The sequence below is a fragment of the Loxodonta africana genome, chromosome 7 (genome assembly GCF_030014295.1).
Source record: "Loxodonta africana isolate mLoxAfr1 chromosome 7, mLoxAfr1.hap2, whole genome shotgun sequence".
Taxonomy (NCBI): Eukaryota; Metazoa; Chordata; class Mammalia; order Proboscidea; family Elephantidae; genus Loxodonta; species Loxodonta africana.
Genome location: NC_087348.1, coordinates 119569581 through 119596833, shown reverse-complemented (window position 1 = coordinate 119596833; position 27253 = coordinate 119569581). Strand labels below are relative to the sequence as shown.

The window sequence follows — 27253 nt, the reverse complement described above, 5'->3', positions numbered from 1 at the left end:
ATTGTTACAATGCCACTTACCAAAAGTTTACATCCTTGAAGATTTTATTTCCTGAATTACAAATGGCAGGTTTTCATGTAGAAAACCAGAAAATAGACTAAGTTAGATATATAATTAGCAAATTTATCTTGTACTTATTAAATAATTCTTCAAAGTTTCTAAGACATATTAAGATTGTTAATGAAATGATGCACATTGTTTTTCTTGATAAAATTTCTTATCTCAGTAGATAGAATTTCAAATTGTTTTTATAAGTCTGCTGGAGGAAAAATTGAGTTGTATGGAATGACTGATTGTCAAGGACATCTCAGCAAACGAGGTAGTCATTTTATTCAGAAGCCTTCCAACGATTTCTTGATGTTTTTATTTAATTTGTTTCATATCAAGATGATAAGCTTTCTATTGAGACACATAGCAAAATAAATAAAAGATTAATACAGGCCAAATAAGTTTCTATACTCCTGCACAGTTTGATATAAAGCCTTAATATTACTCAGCTTCTTTAGCATAGATAAATATGCCAGAAAGTTATGATAGGAGTTTTCTTGTCACAAGATTTCTAATCACTGAAAATTCTGAACAATGATTAGAAGAAAAAGCTTCCTGGGTTTAGGGTATTCAGTGCCCAAGGGGCAGCACTGAGAGGAGGACATGAAAAAAATTAAGAATACACAAGGCCATTCCAATTGCAATATTCCTTTGTGATAAATAGACTGGTCAGGAAATGAGAGTGACCTTGCTGGATCTCATTGTTGAGTGCCAAACCAAATCTTAGGGATCAGGAAGAAGGAACAACATGAGGTCTATTTTGTCTGTGCTTTGTCTGGGGAAAAGCAGGCAGAGAGGATTAAAGTGGAATGGGGATGCATTCAATGGGGATGTTTAGTCTACCAAATGCTGTAATTTTTAATTTAATAACTACAGAGATTCTATGTGCTAAGTTACAAGTAAGGTGCTATTTAATAACCAGATATCAGGGGATGAAGGGTAGTCCTGATATGTAGATTATTCTGCTTTTTATAGTATAAATACTCTTAACATGGTTGATTTCAAGTTATCTATTTGGGAAGAGATGCACACAATCAATCCTTTAAAACAGGAACAAACTGGGACTAGAATCCCATGAATATTCTACAAGAAAAATCAGAAGAAAAAAAAAATAGCTCCAGATTTCTGTCTGGCCTTTGTATTGGTTTTCTATGGTTAAACCTGTTGCCAATGAGTCCGTTCCAACCCATGGTGATGCCATGTGTGTACGAGTTCAACAGCACTTCACAGAGTCTTCAATGGCTGTAATCTTACAGAAGTAAATTGCCAGGCCTTTCTTCCATGGTGCTGCTGGGTAGATGTGAACCACCGCCAACATTTCAGTTACTGAAACAAATTATCACAAACTTGTTGGCTTAAAACTGCACACATTTATTCTCTTACAGTTCTGGAGGTAAAAGTTCAAAATCAGTTTCATTAGGCTGAAATCAAGGTATCAGCAGAGTTGCCCTCCGTCTGGAGGCTGTGGGGAGAATCTATTTCCATGCCTTTTCTGCCTTCTAGTTTTGTGTTCCTTGCATCCCTTGGCTTTGATCCCTTCCCTCATCTTCAATACCCATCAGTCCAATCTCTGTTTCCATCATCACACCACCTTCTCTTCTTCTGTAGTTAAATCTCCCCCTTTCCCTCTCATAAGGACACTTGTGATTACATTTATGGCCAACCCAGATAATTCAGGAAAATCTCTCCATCTCAAGATCTTTTGCTTAATAACATCTGCAAAGTCCCTTTACCATATAAGGTAACATTCTCAGATACCAGGGCTAGGGCATGGGCATCTTGGGGAGGAACATTATTTAATCTACCACAGACTTCAAGGTCATGCTATTTTTATACTTTCCCATTACTCTTAAGACCTGCATTTTTCAGTAGTAGATTAATGAAATTGATTTGTGGATTATGTAATTAGGTAATTCTGTGCATAATGTCCTTGTTGACCCAACTCTTGCCCTAAAAATAAACATGCTTCTGGGACAATGGTATTTCCACATGCAAAAGAATGAAGTTGGACTCCTCTTTCACATCATATACCAAAATTCATTCAAAATGGATCAACAACCTAAAAATAACAGCTAAAACCATAAAAATTTTAGAAGGAAACAGAGGAGTAAATCTTCAAGACCTTGTTTTTGGCAATCAATTCTTAGGTAAAAAACTAAAAGCATGAGTAAAAAATAGATAAACTGCCCTTGATCAAAATTAAAAGCTTTTGTACATCAAAGGACTTTATCAAGAAAGTGAAAAAATAACCTACAGGATAAGAGGAAGCATTAAAAAACCATATTTAATTTAATTTTTAAGGGTTTAATATCTAGAGTAAAAAAAGAACTCCTACAACAGAACAAGACAAATTACCAAATTAAAAAATTGTCACACTACTTGAATAGTCATTTCTCCAAAGAAGATATACAAATAGCCAATAGATGATCAATATCATCCATCATTAGGGAAATACAAATCAATACCACAATGAAATACCACTTCACACACCTACTAGGATAAAAAAAAAAAAATAGCTATTATTAAAAAAAAGGAAAATAACAAGTGTTGGTGAGGATGTGGAGAAATTGCAAACCCCATGCATTGCTGGTTGGAATGTAAAAAGTGTGTGGTTCCTCAAAAACTAGACACAGCATTACCTTATGGCCCAGAAATTTCACTCACAGGTATATATCCCAGAGATTTGAAAACAGGGACTAAAACAGATACTTGAATACCAATGTTCATTGTAGCATTATTCACAATACCCAAGAGATGGAAACAATCCAAATGTCCAGCAACAGGGAAATGGATAAACACGATGTGTTACATACATACAATGTAATATTATTCAGCCATAAAGAGAAATGAAGTTCTGTTACATGCTACAGCATGGTTGAACCTTAAAAATATTTTGTGCAGTGAAATAAGCCAGACACAAAAGTACAGGTATTTTATGATCTCATCAGACTTTCCACCATAAAATAATTTGTGGATCCTCATGGAATGGAAAGACTAAGTCCATGGATACATCCTCCAACAAGAGAATTCTGAGTGCATTTTGTAAAGCTCTGTGAGATCAATCTCCAGCCACCTATAGAAGCAGTCATCTCCATAATGCAATCTCCTTTTCACTGCTTTAGCATCCACCCTTTCCCCCACTTCTGTCTCCTGATCTCTGGGATATGTTTCAAATAAACTACCTATATTAAAAAACCCAAAAAACCAAGCCCACTGCTGTAGAGTCAATTCTGACTCATAACGACCCTAAAGGACAAAGTAGGAATGCCCCATAGTTTCCAAGGAGTGCCAGGTGGATTCAAACTGCCGACCTTTCGGTTACCAACCATAGCTCTTAACCACTACACCACCCGGGTTTTCAGCTACCTATGTATGCAAACTTTATCTCACACTTTGCTCCAAGGTAATCCAAACTAAGACAATGTAGTCTACTACAGAGAGTTTATTAAGTAAAATTTTACTTACACTCAAAGGAAAAAGATGGCCTGTCCGTATAACGTCTATTATTTTTAGAAAGAGCTACAGTATTTTTTTTTTTTTTTAAGAGAGGTGTAAAAACATAACTTTCTTGGAATGATTTTTATAGCTAACTCTATGGTCACAGCACATTAAACATAATTTTTATACTCAAGCCCCTGTGGAAGTATTTGCCAAGTTTGCAGAAACAGCCTTTATAATGGTTGTTTCTTATTGAAAGTTTGTAAAGCCCAGCAGGAATTTTAGCTGATCATGGTGCAATAGGTAGATTCATCCACAATTACATGTTTAAATTCAGAAGAAGTGTTTAATATGTGCCATCTACACGGGGAAACTTTGAGGAATATGTCTTCTGTATGAACATACTTGTCAATTATATTTCTTGAAGAGAGATCACAGCGATATTAAGAAGTTCTTAAATTTAAAAAATGACCTCAGTCCATTCTATGCCATCCTTTGAATTCTTCAACCATTTAATGATCTCAATAACTTTTCCTAGTAGACATTAACTTGAGCTTGCACATAAATGTTAAATCTAAGAAGCTAGGACGTTGGTGTAGGTTCCTATCCATGGTGCATTTGTAGAATTGATTCCCTTCTGATGAGGAGAATGTCTAGATGGAATCTGTTGACTGTAAGGTTCTTATGTAAGGAAAGGGAGCTGACTGTCAGTCCATGGTTACCCAAATTCCAGAATGAGAAGGTTTTGCTTTATGGTGCTACCAATCACATTAAAAACTTCAGCTTTCCATGAGAAGTTCACTGAAATTAGTAAAAGACAAATCCTTTGGTCTCCTAAGAAGTACTTAATTTGTGTTTTTTAGTTTTGTTTCAGAAGCAGTCCCAGCTTATAGGTGTCCAGCCATACTGTTACATCCAGAACGTCCGTCAGGTTGTCCATCAGCTCTCATGTATGTATGGGATACAGACCATGGGGAGAGGCACTTCCTGGTATTTTTATTTTTAATGAGAAAAATACTATATTTAAAATGTAAAATAAACTTTTAAAAAGCAGGCACTAATATATATTTCTTCCAGGCCTTGATTACAGATTTTGTTCTTACACAAGTTAACATGAATTATCTTCTAAAAATACCATAGTTCTTGGGAGCAGTATGTTACTTTACATAGCAGCAGTTCCTGTCATGGTCATGTCAGAACATTTTTGTTTTTAAACTTTTTTACTTCCCTTGGCTGTTGCTTAGGGGTGGGGAAGGGGAAGGTTTCCAACATTTCATTGAAACAGTTGTTTCACATACAAACCTTCCACCCTCCTTTGTTTGGTCCCGTTTCTTATGCCCACACTTAGTTAACTGATTTCAGAGCTTCTTCAGGTTTCCATTGGGCACCCACCTGTTCTTCAACTCTTTCTTCAGATCCCTTTAACGTTATTACAGATTTTAATTTTCTCTAGCTGTTTAGTCCTTTAACCTACATTCTTCCAGAAATATATCAAAATGTCTCATTTGTTGGTGATGCTCTTCCTCATCTTCAGTATTCTCATTGATGATATGTATTTTTTCTTGTATACGTCAGAAAGGGACAGGTGACAAATATTCGTACTAAACTCACCACTTGAAGCTGCACATCCACTTCTCCTTGTTGAAACATTCATTTACCAGACTACTACACTGGAGACTATACTGTTTTCCTATTATCTCTCTAACTTATCTTTCTCATTATCATTTGTAGGATTTTCATTCTTTTATCTTACAATGAAATTTGGATTTACTCAAAGCTTAGTCTTAAGCCCACTTCTCTTAATATTTCATAGTCTTTCCACGGGCTATCTTAAACACTCCACTGGTTGCAGTTACCATGTACATTGTGATGACTCATGTTTACATCTCAAAGCTGTTATTCAAACTATTAATCTTTTCTACAGCAGAATTAAAAAAGGAGAACTACATCCTAAGTATAACACAATCTTATTAATATTATTAGTCTCATTTTCCTTTATGTTGTATTTAATTCAGTTTCATGTATTATGAAAAACAAATCCAGTGTAGTAGCCATATCTAGAAATTGGCTTAAAAACCTGGAATAATATGATAATGAACAATAATTATATAGTAATAATTTGTAAGTATATATTGATTTTCAACTTTTAGATTTAACCTATGGGAAAGTACAGAACAATTTGGTTGTACCTGCATGAGAGAATATCAAAGTAAAAGTGGCGGAAAAAAAAGAAGGACTTAGAAGGAGTGTAGAAAAGGTGAAGGAAACAGTAGGGATAAAAATAGCTTCATTTTACAAAATAAGAAATGAATCATTTTCAAGAGTTAAGTGAACATAGAGATTTAAGTACATTGTTTAAATTAAAAGGCAAGCAACAGAAAAAAATACATAAATACAAATCAGAGGCAGATAGGAGAGACAGATATGTGTACTTCTCATATTAGAGAGTCAACAGTTATTATTTAAACTCAGTTAATGAAAAATATGAAATAAAATGAAAAGCTAAATGTTATTTGTTGGTACTAGGGAATGGGATTTCATGACAGGGAGGGATGAATGGAAAGTTTGTGTGTGTGTGTGTGTGTGTTTTCTCCCATCAGTACTTATACACTGTTACATTTATTCCATATGGATATATTCTTTTCATAAAAAGCAAAAAGTAATATACAAAGAATCACCAAGGAAACAATAACCTTAGGTAATTTACAGAAAGCAGAACTGTGAGTTTTCTAATTGCTCTGGTAAAATCCCAAATAGAATTGTCACTAAATAACATAAGTGAAATTTAGCAGATGTTTCCCACCTGCTTTTGTTTTTAACTTAAATGTTACCTTTAAAATAACAAGTACACTTTACCTATTTGTAATTTCTTTAGAGAATCTTTCACATAGTTCTGGTCAAATAAAGATATGTTGAAAAATAGATGTTTATAAAAGAAAGTAGTCACCACCATGACTAAAAAGGGCTTATTAGTTTAGTGACACACCATTGATTATATAAGGAACAGTGACTAACAGTATAATGATCTCAAAAGGCCATAGAGAATGAAAATCAATGGTCAGGGGTGGAGGGATTGGTTATAATAGGAGGAGAGACAGTTTCTCTATTGAAATATGATAGGGGAAGAATAGTGTATATGGAGCTGTATGTAGCAGGTTTGCATTTTATTAGCAGAAAGATGAGGGAGCTTCAGTAAGATACTGTATATAATTTTTTTTGTGTGTGAAATGTTGGTGGTGGGGCAGTCCAGCTTAATGGAAACCGAAAGGCTTCAGAAAACTTTTGGGAAAGATGCAGATGAACCATCTACATAAATCCCGGGGGGGCTGACACCAATGTTGAGGACCCATTTGACTTTGGTGGTCATAAATCTATGATGGGTGTTAAGTTTCTCAAGCAGCTCTTAGATTCTCAAGGCAGTCACAGAGTAAGGCGATAGTTGAGTTCAGTGGTGTTGGGGCTTTACCAAGAAAGAGCACCATAAAGCCACGTGTCTGTCAGTTTGTTGTACTGTGGGGGCTTGCGTGTTGCTGTTATGCTGGAAGCTATGCCACCAGTATTCAGGTACCAGCAGGGTCACCCATGGAGGACAGGTTTCAGCTGAGCTTCCAGACTAAGACAGACTAGAAAGGACCTAGCAGTCTACTTCTGAAAAGCATTAGCCAGTGAAAACTTTATGAATAGCAGCGGAACATTGTCTGATATAGTGCTGGAAGATGAGCCCCCCAGGTTGGAAGGCACTCAAAAGATGACTGGGGAAGAGCTGCCTCTTCAAAGTAGAGTTGACCTTAATGACGTGGATGGAGTCAAGCTTTCAGGGCATACATTTGCTAATGTGGCATGACTCAAAATGAGAAGAAACAGCTGCAAACATCCATTAATAATTAGAACCTGGAATGTATGAAGTATGAATACAGAAAAATTGGAAATCGTCAAAAATGAAATGGAACGCATAAACATCAATATCCTAGGCATTAATGAGCTGAAATGAACTGGTATTCGCCATTTTCAATTGGACAATCATACAGTCTACTATGCTGGGAATGACAACTCAAAGAGGCATGGTGTTGCATTCATCGTCAAAAAGAACGTTTCAAGATCTATCCTGAAGTACCTCACTGTCAGTGATAGGATACTATCCATATGCCTACAAAGAGGAGCAGTTAATACAACTATTACTCAAATTTACGCCCCAACCACTAGGGCCAAAGATGAAGAAATAGAAGATTTTTATCAGCTGATGCAGTCTGAAATTGATCGAACATGCAATCAAGATGCATTGATAATTACTAGAGATTGGAATGTGAAAGTTGGAAACAAAGAATAAGGATTGGTAGTAGGACAATATGGCCTTGGTGATAGAAACAATGCCGGAGAGCAAATGATAGAATTTTGCAAGACCAACGACTTCTTCATTGAAAAAACCTTCTTTCACCAACATAAACGGTGACTATACACATGGACCTCGCCAGATGGAGCACACAGAAATCAAATTGACTACATCTGCGGAAAGAGATGATGGAAAAGCTCAATATCATCAGTCAGAACAAGGCCAGGGGCTGACTGTGGAAAAAAAAGAACAGACCATTAATTGCTCATATACAAGTTCAAGCTGAAACTGAAGAAAATGAGAGTAAGTCCACAAGAGCCAAAATATGATCTTGAGTATGCCCCACCTGAATTTAGAGACCATCTCAAGAATAGATTTGACACACTGAATACTAGTGACTGAAGACCAGACGAGTTGTGGAATGATATCAAGGACATCATCCATGAAGAAAGCAAGAGGTGACTGAAAAGACAGGAAAGAAAGAAAAGACCAAGATGGATGTCAGAGGAGACTCTGAAACTTGCTCTTGAGCATCGAGCAACTAAAGCAAAAGGAAGAATTGATGAAGTAAAAGAACTGAAAAGAAGATTTAAAAGGGCCTCTCAAGAAGACAAAGTAAAGTATTATAATGACATGTGCAAAGAGCTGGAGGTGGAAAACCAAAAGGGAAGAACATGCTCAGCGTTTCTCAAGCTGAAGGAACTGAAGAAAAAATTCAAGCCTTGAGTTGCGATAATGAAGGATTCCATGGGGAAAATATGAAACAACACAGGAAGCATCAAAAGAAGACGGAAGGAATACACAGAGTCATTATACCAAAAAGAATTAGTCGATATTCAACCATTTCAAGAGGTGGCATATGATCAGCCACTAATGGTACTGAAGGAAGAAGTCCAAGCTGCTCTGAAGACATTGGCAGAAAACAAGGCTCCAGAAATTGATGAAATATCAATTGAGATGTTTCAAAAAACATATGCAGCGCTGGAGGTGCTCACTCATCTATGCCAAGAAATATGGAAGCCAGCTTCCTGGCCAACTGACTGGAAGAGATCCATATTTATGCCTATTCCCAAGAAAGGTGATCCAACCGAATGTGGAAATTATAGAACAATGTCATTAATATCCCACGCAAGCAAAATTCTGCTGAAGATCATTCAAAAACGGCTGCAGCAGTATATCGACAGGGAACTGCCAGAAATTCAGGCCAGTTTCAGAAGAGGATATCATTGTTGATGTCAGATGGGATATCATTGTTGATGTCAGATGGATCCTGGCTGAAAGCAGAGGATACCAGAAGGATGTTTACCTGTGTTTTATTGACTTTGCAAATGCATTCAACTCTGTGGATCATAACAAACTATGGATAACACTGTGAAGAATGGGAATTCCAGAACATTTAATTGTGCTCGTGAGGAACCTTTACATAGATCAAGAGGCAGTTGTTCGGACAGAACAAGGCAGTACTGATTGTTTTAAAGTCAGGAAAGGTGTGCATCAGGGTTGTATTCTTTCACCATACCTGTTTAATCTATGTGCTGAACAAATAATCCGAGAAGCTGGACTATATGGAGAAGAAGGCGGCATCAGGATTGGAGGAAGACTCATTAACAACCTGCGATATGCAGATGACACAACCTTGCTTGCTGAAAGTGAAGGAGACTTGAAGCACTTGCTAATGAAGATCAAAGACCACAGCCTTCAGAATGGATTAGACCTCAACATAAAGAAAACAAAAATCCTCACAACTGGACCAATGAGCAACATCATGATAAATGGAGAAAAGATTGAAGTTGTCAAGGATTTCATATTACTTGTGTCCACAATCAACAGCCATGGAAGCAGCAGTCAAGAAATCAAAAGACGCATTGCATTGGGCAAATCTGCTGCAAAGGGCCTCTTCAAAGTGTTGAAGAGCAAAGATGTCACCCTGAAGACTAAGGTGCGCCTGACGCAAGCCATGGTATTTTCAATCACATCATATGCATGAATAAGGAAGACTAAAGGAGAGTTGACACCTTTGAATTGTGGTGTTGGCGAAGAATATTGAACATACCACAGACTGCCAAAAGAACAAACAAATCTGTCTTGGAGGAAGTGCGGCCAGAATGCTCCTTAGAAGCAAGGATGGCAAGACTGCATCTTACATACTTTGGACATGATGTCAGGAAGGATCAGTCCCTGGAGAAGGACGTCATGCTTGGCAGAGTACAGGGTCAGCAGAAAAGAGGAAGACCCTCAACGAGGTGGATTGACACAGTGGCTGCAACAATGAGTTCAAGCATAACAATGATTGGAAGGATGGCGCAGGACAGGGCAGTGTTTCGTTCTGTTGTGCATAGGGTTGCTATGAGTTGGAACCGACTTGTCGGTACCTAACAACAACAAAGGCAGGGGGGCAAGGAAATTCAAATATAGGCAAAATATTGTTCTTAAAATATTTGACCGTGGGAGATAGAAGGCAAAGTTAAGTCATAAATTTGGGTCATAAAATGGAAGTGTAAGAATAGGCTGCATGTGAGCAACTAATCTTTTAAACCACTTATAAAGGTGGTCCACTCGATTTTGAACTCTGGTTATACGCGTGCTACTTTCTCTCATGCCGGCCAGTGCAATGTGTGGGCAGATATTTCTTATGTGAAAAGAAGGTGTAAGACCTTCTCAACCTCAGGCAGTAGCCCAAATAAGGTGTTAGTGAAAGATTAGTGACTGAATAGATCCCACAGTGGAACCACTGATCAGCTAGCCAGCAAAATGCTAGAGTTTTCAGACAAGGTTGCTTTAAACTCTAAAAAAATTAATGAGAAAATACTCAGAAATTTTTTGGAAATGGCTTACAATCACCTCAATTCCAAGCTTTTAATTAGATAAATTTTAAAAATACACATTTGTTTTCTTTTTTTTCTTCTCACCCATAGGTAGCTATTAGATAATCTTGATGTTGGCATAATATACACACTCATAGCTTCAACTACAGTGATAGAGTATAGAACAATGACTCTTGAATCTCTTGCTCTAGCCCAGCCCTTACTTACGAGTATTAGCTATCCATATCCAAAAGCTCACTGCATATTTCTATATGGATTTCCCATGAACACTTCATCTCATCATATTTAAAACAGAATGTCTCATGTTCACCCTCCCCTCAATCTAATTCTTCTCCTGTGTTACTTCTCCTAGGAATGAGACTCATCACTCTTTGGAAAAACTATGCCACCCCCTTGAAATTGTTTTATCTGCTAGCTTCTTCCTATTCCAAAGCCCCATATTTAATTAATCTTCAGATCTTTGTAATTCTGCCTCCTTAATATCTCAGTCATATTCTCTGCTCTCCAGTGCTATGACCACTCTTTTTGTTCAGTTCCTCACTGCATCTTTGCTGGTTAATTTATTAGCTGCTGGATTGGCCTCCCTGTCTCTATTCTTGTTTCCCGCTAATTCCTCCGTGTTATTACCTAGCCATGCTGCCTTTGGCAGTCCCTTAATCTCCCTGATATTGGTTTCCTCATCTTTAAAATGGACATGCCATTTGTACTCTTTAAACACATAAAATAAGAAACCAAGTGGTAAGCAAAAATCCTTGTGATATGGCTTCTGACCATACATTCCAGCAATATAAATCCTAATAACAAGCATAGAAAGGATAGAATTGAAGTAGAATTTTTTTAAACTTTACAATCAATCAGAATTCACAAGTTCACTTCTTAATAGTGCCTCCACAGATTTTTTTATTGCATGACAGAGTAAGCCGCATATCATATATCAACTGTAATATAGCACTCGACTTCTTTAATGCAATGCTTAACTGTAAATGTCTATAACCACAAATGAGGTGTTTAAATTTGAAGATACTTTTAGATAGATGGCAGTACCTATAATTATACAATCATCACTTCTGCCTGAATTGCACTTAAAAGTTAAAGTTCCAACTGCTCCTATTATTGGAAAAGCAATAATAACAATTATAACTATACCATGAGGTATTAAAAGCTGAACATTCAATTCGAAGGCAGCAAAAATGAAAAGTGAACCCATAAAATGCTTGCAATTCCTACACATATGCTATATAGAGGCACTAAAGAGCAAAGCAAAGAACTGTGGAGTCTTTATTACAGTTCTTTTCAGATACTCTCTCTCTTTTTGTCACTAAAGTAGCATTATGGGGGGTATTTCTCATCCATGGATCATCACTTTCGTATGCCAAAGTTTTTATTCTAAGGTATACGTAATCTTAGTCTAAAAATATAGAGTTTCCAAATACGGCAGATGCCTTTTGATTTTCTTTGTACTAGATTCAAGCGCTTAGAAAAACACTAACACATTTTTATTTTCACATTTGACATGGCTGACTACTTTAACCTGGGCAAGGCAACTTACCATCATTACGGAGTGTGAGCGGAGTGGGAGGACTAAGTACTCGAGCATTTGTCACTGTGTTTTTCACCAGGCATATATAGCTGCCAACATCTGATGTTTGGACTTTAGAAATGTAGAGGTTGCCTGTCTCCTGGGAAATGAAGCGCCGGCTGTCTTCTGCCACGAAGGAAGGGAACTCATTAAATACCCAGCTATAGATGATTTCTGAAAATACACAAAATTCAGTTGTTGAAAGACACAGATTATTTCACTAACAAACAAAACTCAAACAACAAATCTTTTACTAAATGTTAGACATATTATAAATCCATAGAGATTTGGTCCGGATGCCTATATAACATAATATTCAAAGATGATATTACAAGGGCTGCTATTCTTAGTGATTACAGAAAAATATGAAATATTTTCTAAGGATGCTTAGCATTCATTCATTCATTCATTCAATTCCAATGTATATTTAATAAGTATATTAGATTCTTGGTACTATGATAGCACCAGCAATAAAAAGGCGAGAGAGAGAGTTTCCTATTCTCAAAGATGTGTACTGCAGTATATGATAATGAAAACATGGGAGAGAGGCATTTCATCAATTGTGCTGATTAGTGAAAACTTCCTGTGGTAGGAGATACCTGAGTTACGTTCATTTACTGATTTATTCAGCAAATATCAGTTGATGGTCACTATAGCGCAGGCATTGTTTTAAGTGGAAAAAAAAAAAGTCTGAGCTCTCATTCTATTGAGAAGAAACCAAGAATATGTCAAGTGGTGGTAAGTGCCAGGAAGAAAAGTAATACATGGTAAGAGAACTAGAGTTACAGCATTAAGAAGAACATGTGGATTTATATCTTTAAAGCTTTCAGTGACTTCTGGGTAGAGAAGAGAAAGTGTAAGAATGAAAGGTTGTGTGTGTGTTGGAGGGTGGGGAGCTGGGTGAATAATGCCCACTAGCCTAGAAAGCTATTTTCAAAATAGCCATGGAGCTGGAGATGTAAATGGTTCGCACTGGGATGGTGGCGATAGTGAAAGTAATGGGGAAAAACGTGGTAGTAGAGTTGACAGGAATTGCTGATGGCTTAATTATGAAATAAGAGAAGAGTCAAGGATTATGGTTTTTGGACCTGAGTAACCGCACAGCTGGAAGAACGTAGTTGCCTACATTGAAATGGGACACTAAAAAAACCGTGGATCCTTGGACATACGGGTGTAGTGAAACCAGGAGTTTAATTTTGACAGATTAAATCCGAAATACTATTTTATTAGGTATTCAAGTAGAGGAAGTAAGAAGACAGTTGTATGTTTGAATACAGAGGCCAAAGGAGAGATCGATGTAGGTGTTATACATTTGGCAGTCTTTGAAGATTAGTTGGCGTTAGCCATGTGAGAAGTGTATAAGGTGGGGGAAGATATTCTAGGCAGAGAAGCTATATAAGGAAAGTCATTCAGACAACAAGTTTACCGTATAAAAGGACCACCAAAAGCAATTTTAAGTTACTGGAGTAAAAAATCTAAGAAAGGGAGTAGTAAGAGAAGATATGGGATAGGTTACAGATGAATTTAATTATCAAAGACGGATTAACATGTTATTCATGCCATATTGAGGAATTAAGTGGTGTGGCACCACTAGGGCTTTTCCAGCAAGGGGTTGACATAGTCAGATACGTATGTCAGTAGGCTGGTCTGGTGATGGTGCAGAGCTTGTATTTGAGGAAAAAGGGAACAATAGGGCAATGCTGCATAGTGTAGTTGAGAGCTGAAAAAATCTGTATCAGAACAATAATGATAACTATGAGAAGAAGGGCATTAGTCCAAAGGACATATTGAAGATAACAAAGGGAGAGATAAATAGTACAGGACACCATCGTACGTATGTTCCTTGAGTGGGAAGAAGGTGGCACAAGAAGTTCAGATAGGAAATACATGAAGTAGAACTGGTCTAAGGAAAAAAATAATCGGTTAACTTTCAGGGCATTTTATGTTTGAGGAGCATGATGCAAATCCAGGTAAAGAGGTCCAGCAGGTGGTAGAATATATGTCTGAAGCCCATGAAAGAAATCTGTGGTGAAGGTTAAATTTAGGGGTTGCCAGCATGTCGGTATAATTGAATCCATGTAAATTGATAAGATTAAGCACGCAGAGTAGATACAGTGAGAAGACAATTCTCTGGGCAACACAAAATTCTAAATAAGGATAGAAAAGATTTGAAAGACGAGAGAGAATGGCAGATGACAACATCATTACATAACTGCCCAGCCGAGTTGACATATAACCTTAACCATCACAGCCAGCATTACTCTCGCCTCGCACCTCGGTGTTCATTACTGCCAAATATAACTTGTTGGTGTGCAAAATAGTCAGATAGTAGTTTTTTTTTTTTTTTTAATACTGTTATAAAAGTGAAATGTCAGATAATGAGTTGGTGAAGAGTAAGTGTCCAGATCTCAGGGCCCTACCTCCCTAGAGTTACTGATGTCCTAGGACCAATTATTTGAGTTTTTAACGCTCAACAGGTTATTTTAATATACACTGAGGCTTGGGAAGCTGTTTTATGGTTTTTTGTTTAGTTGTATTTACCAAATGTTACATTATATTTCATTAACTTATAATCACAGTATGGGTTGTGAAAAATAAGTTCATATCGCTGGCCATGCCAAATTTCACATGGGAAACACAGTATTTGGTCAGGCTTTGTGGATACTCAAAGCAGAGACTTGAAAATGACCCATCCATATGGAAAGTCAATGCAGCTAATTTTAAAACTTTATATATGGATCAATCAACTTTTAATAGAACCCCCCAAATCTATTATTATTACTATTTGATTTTTCATTTGAATTAAATTTACAAGCAACACGTGTCCAGTAAAGATAAATCATTAATTTTCATAAATTTCTGTTTAAGAAGGTAAGATCACAGGAACAGAAATATTTTCACAGACATCTGCTTGGGCAGGTATATCCAATAAATCAAGTGATGAACATTACAATGTTATTCCTTCTATACAAATTCCACCACCTAAATGCCTTGCTTCTGTGTTCTTCACCAGGCTTACTTCCACTGGTGCTAAAGTACTTTAGAACTTCCAGAGGCAGTATGGGCAGGTCCTGACTCAGCTACTTGGAGATGGTTTAAATTGGGCAAGTATTTAACCTCTTTGATGTTCAGTTTTCTCATTTATAAAATAGTAGTATCATTAAAACTACTTCAAATGACTTCACATGAGATAATCTAGGTGAAAATCTAACACATAATAAACGTTGTGTTTGAAAAATAACTCTTCTGTGATTCTCCTTCCTCTCACAATTACTAAGTTTAGGAACTCCTTCTGTGTGTTACATTTAAATATAAGGAACATAGCAAGAAGGACCTAAAACAATACTTGAAGAATTGCAAATATTTAAACATTAAAAATGAACACAAATATATTTTGATCTGTTTTCCATAATGTTAATTATGAGTTAAATGTGGATTCTAAGCAATATTTAACCAATTTTTATGACTTTTAAGGCATATATTATAGTTCTAGCAAATGCCTCAGAATTTTGAAATATTACATTATATTCCATTAACTTATAAACACAGCATATATACACAATATAAAGAACATTCAACTATCTGAACAAATGTTTTACAAAAAAACTGTTTTTTATAGTTACAATTACCTGGTTGGAAGGTTTAGGCCACTTGATATTTTATTAAGAATTTATTAATAATATCCATGTGTTTCACTCAAAGGAAGCACATAGGGTATAATTGAAATACTTTAGTCTGTTCTCATTTTGCTCAAGTAGGCTCTAAATTCAAAGGCTTCCCACATTTAGCAACATGAATTGTTCTAATTATTACGATGGACATTACATTTGTGGTTCACACAGCATCCATAGAGATTTTAATATTTTTGCCATTACTTTTAGATTAAAATTTTCTGGTTCTTTAAATTTTTTTGTTTGTAACACTTGAAATTATGGCGATAAGAAAAGCATGATCAATCGAATTAAAGGCTAAAATGTATTTTAATATGATTTCTGTTACACTGGTAATATTTGTTGAATCAATGCCTTAGAGAATACTTTTAAAATAGAAAAAAATTATTACACGATATTGGCATTTTCTCAACTTTTACAGATAATTGAGTATTTTGGGCCACAAAATGCTTATTTAGGTCTTTAAATAAGTTTACAGTTTCACACAGGAAAGCATTTTATTGCTCCAAGAGGGGTACAAAGTAGAAATGGTAAAAAAATAGAAAATCTGATGGGCTGAATTTGGATTGGATTTTCTACGAGTGCCAAAAAGGAAACTATTGAACTAAACTAAATATTTGTAATTTTAAGATTCTTGTTTACTTTTTCCTATAACGCTTTTCAATTTTCTATTAGCATTTATTTAATATCATTTTTCAATCTTTACTATCACAAAAAACAATATGCACAAACAATATAATAGGCTAAAGATTATACAAAAATTCAAAAAGATAGTGAAAACATAATTGGTTTTGGTATCATAGCCACTGGGTTCATATACCCTCTGTTCCATAGAAAGAATTTAATAAGTCTGAGTTATTAATTATTAAATTTTTATATTATTAATTATAATTACTGATTTTATAAGTATAGTGAGAGACTAGTTGGCAACTATGATTTTTATACTTTCTTAGATTCTCTTTTAACAATATGTTTGGCTAAGATAATTTAAAATGTTTTAGAAGTTCTTGGAATGATTCTCCAGTGAGCACTCCTATTGTAGCTGACAGTGACCATTTTCTGAGATATCATGCACATCCTAGGTGGTGGAAGTCTCCCTCGAGAATGCTTTTGTATTTGCTTCTAGCAAAAGCCTCACTTGGGATCAATTTTTATGTTAAATTTCACTAGTACATTTTTTTAAATGCTATGTGGTAATATACATTTTGCCTATAAACCCAAGCGCTGTGTAGGGTTGAAGGTTTGGTTTCTAATGGGAGACTGTCTTTCTTTCTGAGTCAGTGAGAGTCATTCTACTTCACTGAGCATATATCCCCTGAAGGGCCTGGGTTGGAACAGGAATTGCTGTTCCAACCTCTATCCCAAAGATCGGTCCTTTGTCCCAGCAGGAATAGTCAAAGTCAAGCTCCTGGACTCTAGGGTCTATTTCCATGATGTAACCAATCCACCTTGCTGCAAATATCTCAGAATTAACACTAAGAATTACACCAGGGATTTTAGCTCCTTTTTTGTTTCTGACACCTGGGGATTTCTTTCTTATGGGCTCAGCTGTATATTTAAATTTTCTTTGCATTATGTTATTTATAGTTTGTAAATTTTGGCTGTGGGAAAGTTTCTAGGTTGACACTATTGCCCAAATTGAATGTCCTGGTTTATGGTGTTATGCATTGCAGAGTTTCAACACAATTGCTGCAATTGATTCAGTGTCAGAAAAAAGAATATCTCCTCTTTACTCCCCTGACAAATAAGATGATTGCCTAAATGATATATTTCCACATCTGCAGGGTATAACAACAGGAGTACTGATACGGGCAATGATGCTCATTTCTCATAACTGCAGTGCCATTAGCTAAACAAAGTGCGAGGAAGGGGAATGAAATTGTGTACTGAGCTTTCTCAAGTTTTTGAAAACAATTTTAAAGAGTAATCATATGCAATTCACTTCAACATTTTTTAATATAACTACAAGTTAGGAAATAATCATTCTTTTTCCCAATAATGTGTGTACACATCAGAAACTTTGGGTCAAAGGATTTGGAGAGAAAACAATGGATATAGCATGAGTCATTCACTGACCCAGTTAATAATATAACTCTCCCAAGGAGCCCATTTTCTTATTCCAGGCAGTTATAAAAAGGAAAACCTAAAACTTATAAGCTTCTCTTTTTATGAAATGCTTAATATTATGGTTTATGGTAAAAATTTTAACAGACAAGTTAATGGGCTGTGATTACCAAAATCCTTGATATTATCTTTTTCTGGTCATTCCTGCAATGTGAGATTTAATATTATACTTGTTAAATAACTATAATTTGTTCTTTAAAATCATATGCCTACAATAGCCATGACTTCAGCTACCCCGAGACCAGAAGAACTAGATGGTGCCCATCTACCACCACTGACTGACTTGACCAGGGCCACAATAGATGATCTTGGTTAGAATGGGAGAAAAATGCAGAACAAAACTCAAATTTTAAAAATGGTCAGACTAACTGGACCACTGAGACCAGAGGACTCCTTGAGACTATCACCCTGAAATGCTATTCAATCCTTGAACAAAAACTATCTTCTGAGACCACCTTTACAAGGAAAAGCAGAGTGGCACACAAAATAAAAGATATTATCCATTAGACTGGTGCTGTACTAAAAAAAAAAAAAAAAAAAAAAAATTGTACGAGTCCAAAAGGTCAATACTTAATTCAAAGCAAAGATGAGAACATAAGGAAGCAGGGAAACTAAAGTACTAGAAATGGAACAACCAGAACACAATTAATGAGAATGTTAACACATTGTGAAAAATGTAACTAATGTCATTGATCAATTTGTGTAGAAATTGTCAAAGGGGAACCTAACTTGCTGTGTAAACTTTCACTAAAAACACAATAAAATGTTACTTATAAAATACTGTGCCTTATAATCATATTTATTTTATAATATGATTATTATTATTCCTCATCTCTCTCTTTTTTTTTTTAAGAATTAATTGAGGTGAAGATACTCGAATGGGGGAACTTAGTAAATTACTGGCACTACAATTACTTTTTTTTTAGGAAGTTTGTAGTTAAAGTCATTTGGGATTTTTTGAATTAAGATATCAGGAAGGAAATTATAGAGAGTTGTTATATTAATTATCCATTGTTGCTACACTTAAATCAGTAGAAAATATTTTTTTACATCTTGACTTCTTACTTTTATTATGATAGACAACGTCATTATTTGCTATATCAAGTTCTCTTAGAAGAGTGTACCCTACATTCTTTGCAACAATATCTTTATAATCTAACAGAATGGCTCATGTGTAGTTGCTCAACAAATATCTGGTAAATAAATAAATAGTTGGGATAAAAATATCTAAACATGTATTTATACAAATACCTAAATTTTTAAATCAAGAGTTAATTTTTTTTTTCACATTTTAAGCTTCATTGCAAATTTTCTAAGATCTACATGGACTTTTTTGGTCTTAAGAATATAAATCAAATGTCATGTTTGCAGCTGGATTACATACAGACCCGGAGCAACTATAAGGATCTGGAATGTACTATCACCGTAAACTAAAGAGAATGGCTCATTTTTACAAAAATGCTAAGAGATATTTTCATGATTTAGTCTAATAGATCAGCTGGAAGGAATCTTAGATGTTGAAGATAAGATTAAATTTAAAGTAGTCCAATCCAATCTGTGAAACATTTCATAACATGGAGGAACCCGGAAGGCATTATGCTGAGTGAAATCAGTCATTTGCAAAAGGACAAATATTGTATAAGACCACTATTATAAGAGCTTGAGAAATAGTTTAAACTGAGAAGAAAACATTCTTTTGTGGTTATGAGAGGGGGGAGGGAGTGAGGGTGGGAGAGGGCATCCACTAATTAGATAGTAGGTAAGAACTACTTTAGGTGAAGGGAAAGACAGCACACAATACAGGGGAGGTCAGCACAATTGGACTAAACCAAAAGCAAAGAAGTTTCCTGAATAAACAGAATGCTTCGAAGGCCAGGGTAGCAGGGGCAGGGGTCTGGGGACCACGGTTTCAGGGGACATCTAAGTCAATTGGCATCATAAAATCTATTAAGAAAACATTCTGCATCCCACTCTGAAGAGCAGTGTCTGGGGTCTTAAACGCTAGCAAGCAGCCATCTGAGATGCATCAATTGGTCTCAACCCACCTGGATCAAAGGAGAATGAAGAACACCAAGGACACAAGGTGACTACGAGCCCAACAGACAGAAAGGACCACATGAACCAGAGACTACATCATCCTGAGACTAGAAAAACTAGATGGTGCCTGGCTACAAGCGATGACTGCCCTGACAGGGAACACAACAGAGAACCCCTGAGGGAGCAGGAGAGCAGTGGGATGCAGACCCCAAATTCTCATAAGACCAGACTCAATGGTCTGACTGAGACTGGAAGGACCCTGGTGGTCATGGCCCCCAGACCTTCTGTTGGCCCAGGACAGGAACCATTCCTGAAGTCAACTCTTCAGACAGGGATTGGACTGGACAATGGGTTGGAGAGGGATGCTGGTGAGGAGTGATCTTCTTGGATCAGGTGGACACTTGAGATTATGTTGGCATCTCCTGCCTGGAGGGGAGATGAGAGGGTGGAGGGTGTTAGAAGCTGGCGAAATAGACATGAAAAGAGAGAGTTGAGGGAGAGAGTGGGCTGTCTCATTGGGGGAGAGTAATTGGGAGTGTGTAGCAAGGTGTATATGGGTTTTTGTGTGAGAGACTGACTTGATTTGTAAACTTTCACTTAAAGCACAATAAAAATTATTTAAAAAATAAATAAATAAAGTAGTCCAGTCTGTTTCTCAGGTTAGTAGCTGCTTGGGATGTCAGTCATTTAGCCTTTGCTTGAACATGTTCATTGACAAGTTCGTTGAGGAATCTGACTTTGGCAGTTCAAGTTATTAGAGTGATCATATATAAATTTTTTTTTTTGGAGGGGGGCTGTTAGATTTTGGATGAGTGTGAGTCAAGGCAAGTAAGAATAAAAAAAATAAGTAAAGATAAATTACTATATGCAGAGCACTGTTTAGGATATTATGGGGGTATAAAGTGGGGCCAAGAAAGGAAATGCAGTGAATTTGGATTGTGACCCCCCAAAATATATGTTTAAGTCCTTATCTCTGGAATGTGACCTTATTTGGAAAAAAGGTCTTTGCAGAAGTAATTCAGTTAAGGATCTTGAGATGAGATCATTCTGAATTTAGGGTGGGGCCCTATATCCAGTGACAAATAGCCTTAAAAGAGACATGGGAAAAGACACAGACACAGGTGGCAATACTATGTGGAGATGAAGGTAGAGATTGGAGTAAACCTGCCACAAACGAAGGAACACCTGGAGTCACCAGGTGCTAGAAGAGGCTCAAGGAAGGTTCTTCTCAATAACCTGCAGAGGGAGTGTGGCCCAGCTGAGATCTACATTTTGAACTCGTGGCCCCCAGAACTGTGAAAGAATAAATTTCTGCTGTTTTAAGCTACGAAGTTTGTGGTTATTTGTTATGGCAGTCACAGGTAATAAATATAGGAACTACTTGAGAGTTTACTGAGTCAGATGTTTTACATAATTTTTTCCGCTTAGTTCTCATTCTCTCTCCCTCTCACACACACACACAATACACATACACACATATTAGAGGGAAGCATCATGAGATAATATAATCATGGACTTTGAAATCACAGGCAAAAAGCATTTCAGAGATGACTACATGACCTACCAATTATATTTTTGGGAAAGCCATTTAACTTCACTAAAGCCTTTTTTTTTAAAAAAAATTAGCGCTCTATCTGTAAAATGGTGTTACTGGAGGAAATGGTAGGTTAAACGAGATATTTCAGCTAACGTTAGTACTACAGAGCTGGATGTAGTTAGTTACTATTATCATTATAATCATCTTGTTCAACACCAAAGATCCGAGCCTCAGACAGGTGAAGGAACCAGTGTAAAGTTGCAGCTAATATGTGTCAGAAGAGAGTTTAAACTCATCTGTCTCACTCTAAGTCTATATTTTTTCATTATACTAAAAAAATCTCAATTACTATATTCTAGTCTTTCTGAACCTCAGTTTCAGTATCCATAAAATGGGATATTAATGTCTTGATTATATGATTGTGCTGAGAATTACACGAACCATTCGACATGCATCAAGTACTCAGTAAGAGTAGATAGTGGTGCAGGATTAATGACCTAATGTAATGCAGGATTTGGTACAATGCAGATTCACCTTGCATCTTGGACAAACGGATTTAATTTCTATAAGCATCAAAAGTTTCATCCCTAAAACACAGCCAGAGGCAAGGATCCTAAAAGTGACGATAGAATAAAGCTGTCTAACTGACAGTCAGTGCTGAAAGAATCAATATATTTTTTAAAAGATGTTGTGAAGAAGGCAGGAGAGAATACTTGTCATATGCTTAAAAATGAAATCAGCTTAATACAAAGACAGGCTGCATTTTTACACTGGATTTCCATTTTCTAGCTGAACAGAAGAAAGTACTAATTCCTTCTCTCTTTCTCTCTCTCCCTTTTATATACTTTTGGAGGCATATATTTTCATTAGGTTTGCTACCTAAAGTCAGAAGAAGCAGAGCTCTGCTTCAAAATTATAATATGTCACGAAGACAAAATAAAATTTTATGTGCATATAATTCAAAAGACCTTTAGCAAAACAGAAGATAAAGAAAACATTGTTTATGACAGAAACAGTAGTAAGCTGGCATTCTCCCATGATCCACAACTCAAACAGCTCCTAGCTGGTGAAGTTCTACTTCTGAAGTTCAAGTGATTACACCAGCGGGGTGACAGTAGCTATTTTTATTTTCTCTGTGGATGCTTCACGTTATGGTGGACTTTTTATCCCAGGAGCCCTGTGTCTAGACATAAAGGTCACCGCTAACTCTTCAAAATGTAACCCAAATTTCTTGCTTTGCTAAGGGATTTTAAAATTATTTTTATTGAATTATAAACTCCATCAGGTCAAGGACCAGTATTTACTCAAAAGCGTGCAATAGCGAGTGGCACAAGTTCAACTTAGGCCTGAACTCTGCATTAAAAAGCATCTACTCTAGGCTCCACATAGTTCATTGTTAAAGCCCATTGATACAAGCCTTTAATCAACAATAGAATATCTGTGTTCTAGAATCCTGCCAGAGAATATGGCCTTGATGTGTTTATCAAAATTAACATGAAGAGCTTCACTTAAAGGAAAGGTATGCATGGAGAATTACTGGAAGACGGTGTAGCCCATCCATTATACATGATCACGATAACCTAACATTTTATTCTTGGATTAAACCATAACGTTAGAAGACTCAATAACTGTAATAATAATGAAAATAATAACAGTGGACATTTAGTGTCTGAAGTCAGGTTCCTTCAAGCAGAGTCTGCAAAGGGATTCTTTTGAAAGCAATTTATTCAGGGAGTGTTCCCAGAGGAAGAATGTAAGGGAAACAGGATAAGGTAAAGAAAAATGAAAGCTAAGCAAGGTCTCTTCCAGATATTAGTTTAAGACTGATCCTGTTGGGGGCTCTGGAGCACATTTTGCATTGCAGAGTTGGCCCCATCCTAAGACAAATGGAGTCAGCCTTTCGTATACCCTTTCCCCGTGTCAGCTGGTTATTGGGTTCCGGCTGCAGGAGGTAAGGCGCAGTGGGAGGTAGAACAATTTTCCATGTGAGGCGGCCATCTTCAGGCCGACGGAAATATTCTGGTAAAGCGGCGACAGCCAAGCCTCGTAACAGCTGCTGGATGGGTACATTAGCCAGGTGGAGAAGATGCGGTCAGGGCACCAACAGCATTTGTTAGGCTTGTATAGCATTTAGTATGTGCCAGGCTTTATTTGAAGTAAATAGGTGACCCCATTTTAGAGATGCGAAAATTATGACCCAGAGAAGTTAAATAACTTGATAGAGAATTATTACAGAATGTAGATCTTTATGTTTTTTTTAAAGAAAATCTTCTGATTCATAGTTATTTCAAGTATTTATTACATTGTGTTGTATGTGTTATGAGGTCAAAGTTTTCCACTTAAAATTTTGAAGTTTATAATATTAACTAATCGGAAAAAAAAAAAAAAAAGAGAGGTCTCTAAATCCCACTCCCCAGAACAGAAGCTGGTTGCTGATTATTCCTACTAACCAGTGAGTCACAATCTAAGCAAACCATAGTCACAGAGTCACTGAGCCCTTAACTAAGTGAAATGACTTGGATGTGTGAGACACAGTGAGTGTGAGATGCAGATGTTCCATGGGGGTAAAAGTGATAGTACTGCATGATTACAAACACAGATACTGATCTTGATTGCTTTTTACATTAGGATTTACCAAAAAAAAAAAAAAAAAGCCAAACCAAACTCTTTGACTCTGAGTCAATTTCGACTCATAGCAACCCAATAGGACAGAGTAGAACTGCCCCATTGGGTATCCATGGAGCACCTGGTGGATTTAAACTGGCAACCTTTTGGTTAGAAGCCATAGCTCTTAACTACTATACCACCAGGGTTTCCTTAGGATTTACAGAGTTCCCAAAATATTTAAACACAAAAAGCCCCATAGATAATAATTTTTAAATTAACCAATATTATCTGGAATCAACAGAAGCCCACAAGATGGCAGTGCTTGATGAATAAAAAGGAGCAATCCTGGATAATATTCCAAAGGGAGGAAAACCAAAACCTTGGTTAGCAAAGTAAAGTTTTTGCATTTTCTTATGTTTTATTTAATAAAATATTACTTTTTATCTGAACAGTATTTGCCACTTGAATATAACTAAAATGATTAAATTTTAATTTAGCTCTGAATTAAAAGTAAAAAAAAAATTAAGGTAAGTATTCAAAATACTTAATATTTTTCACTGAGTTAATTATTTAAAAATAACTGTCTTTAAATTTTATGCTATGCAAATTTTATGGTGAAAATTTGAAGATTTATTGCAGGAAAAATATTAACAGAAACAAATATGAGTTTTATAAATTATCTCCCTTCTAGGTAGGTGAGTCACAAAGGACAAGACCGTCTAGAGTTGTAATTTACCTAAAGTTTGCATGTTAAATTCAGGACTTTGTCTGCCTCTGGGTTACATTTATCATATAGATGCAGTAGAGAATCTTCAGATAAGATAAATTATTATAACAAGATTTCCTGCCCCTCAACTTCTTCTTACACTCAATGTAATTTTTCATAGATGTTGTTTGTGGTTTTATGGCTTAACTAATGCTCATTAATCCTTCATGCAAATCTTTAATGAAGGTAATTTATTTGTCACATTGCCAGGCACCACGTAGAAATTGTAGATATTGTCTATTTATCAAGAGATACTGAAATGGTTTATTTTCTGCTCTAGCAGTTTGTCCCTATGGTTCACCTACTTCAGAAGGAAAAAAAAAAAAAAAAACTAATCATAAAACACATATTTATCTCTGTTGCTATGCAATCACTGTAATAAATCTTCAAATTCCTCTTCATCTGAGTTCACATAGCACGAAAATTTTGGCTAGACCTTTTTTTTTTTTTTCGTTGAGTTATTTGGAACAAAAATAGAAAAAAAATCACATGAATTACACTAGTAATATAGTCTAAGAACTATTTAGAATTCATTTTCTAATTCTACCAGAGATTTCTCTGTAAAAAATCAGATAATTTTTAAGTTTTACAATTATGTTTACCTTTGTCTCCAAGTAGATAATTTCATAAAATTATTAAATTATCACCAAAACACATTGATGAATTAGACATTATGATGGAGTCTACTATTAAATAAAAAAAAAAAAAATGCTTTCAGACTACCATTTTGGAATTTTGCCACTTTGCACAGTTTTTGCATTATTACTTTTAACTCAGCCTGACCTTTCACTTTAATTACAAAGAAATGTCATCAAAATAGATGCTTTAATCTATCTGAGGGAAAAAGGCATACGCTTTCTAGCGGTGGATCTTTGCTGTAGAATGGCAACAACACCGTGCTGATTTTATTAACTCTCTAATGAAATCCTCAGATAGGAGTGCCACAATTTTAAAACCCAGCATGATAGCTGTGCTTTGCAAGTGGACAAGCACTCTCTCCTACACCAATATTTTCATCAGTGGTTGCACAGGAGAAAAAATGAAAAATGCCTATGTGGAAGGTGACCAAAGAGATACTAATAATGTTGACCCTGCTGTAATACTCGCCCAGATGAATACTTTATGATTTGATTGTATAGTAGTATCTTTATGAAAACACTAGGGTGCTGGCCTATCGGGGGCCATTCAAATTTTAATAATAACTTTGAAATAACCGAATTCCTCTTTGCTCATCTCCTATGCCTCCCTTTTCCAATTTACTTTTGGCAAATAGTGGTTCATTAGTTTGTTTACTATCTTTATTTCTGAGAATAAGTACTCTTCATATGTAAAGGGTCCCAAAACTAAACAGTACAAGTTCTGTGTGTTTATTACTAATATAAAATACTATCTCAATGCAGTAAGCTTCCTGTTATCTCGGTTCTCAGCCTAGGCATGTGGGCATTTTGGGTGAAATAATTCATTGTTTGTGGGGATGCCTTATGCATGTAGGACGTTTAGCAGCATTTCTGGTCTCTACACAGTAGAAGCCAGCAGCATTCCCCTCCCCAGTCATGACAATCTAAAATGTCTCCAGACATTGTCAGTGTACCCTGGGAGCCGAAATCACCCCTGGCTGAAAACCGCTGATGTAGATTAATCCAGAAATTATATATTCTAGTTAACCAACTATTTGAGTTATTTGGTGGTGATTTCTTTATATTTTGTTTCATACATAATTAGATAGATAGAATGATGAAAACTAGGTGCTTTAATTTTGGTGTTCATTTTATTTTTAAGGGCAGGGTACTGCACTTCCTACATGATTTTAGTCCCACAGTATGCATATGTAGAGTGGGCACTCAATGTACCGTTGTTGTTGTTAGGTGCCGTGGCGTCGGTTCCGACTCACAGTGGCCCTATGCACAACAGAACGGAACCCTGCCTGGTCCTGAGCCATCCTTATAATCATTGCTATGCTTGAGCTTATCGTTGCAGCCACTGTGTCAATCCACCTCATTGAGGGTCTTCCTCTTTTCTGCTGACCCTGTACTCTGCCAAGCATGATGTCCTTCTCCAGGGACTCATCCCTCCTGACAACATGTCCAAAGTATGTAAGACGCAGTCTCACCATCCTTGCCTCTAAGAAGCATTCTGGTTATACTTCTTCTAAGACAGATTTGTTCGCTCTTTTGGCAGTCCATGGTATATTCAACATTCTTCGCCAACACCACTATTCAAAGGAATCAATTCTTCTTTGGTCTTCCTTACTCATTGTCCAGCTTTCCCATGCATATGATGCGATTGAAAAT

At 36.2% G+C, this 27253-nt stretch overlaps 1 protein-coding gene across 1 annotated transcript in view; it reads right to left on the bottom strand.

The window, feature by feature from the left end:
* CNTN5 (contactin 5) overlaps positions 1-27253 on the bottom strand; it is a 577721-nt gene that overhangs the window by 409449 nt on the left and 141019 nt on the right. Inside the window, exon 5 of the mRNA XM_064289547.1 lies at positions 12191-12394. Coding sequence (XP_064145617.1) covers positions 12191-12394 — 204 coding nt within the window. The remainder of the gene's footprint in view (positions 1-12190; positions 12395-27253) is intronic.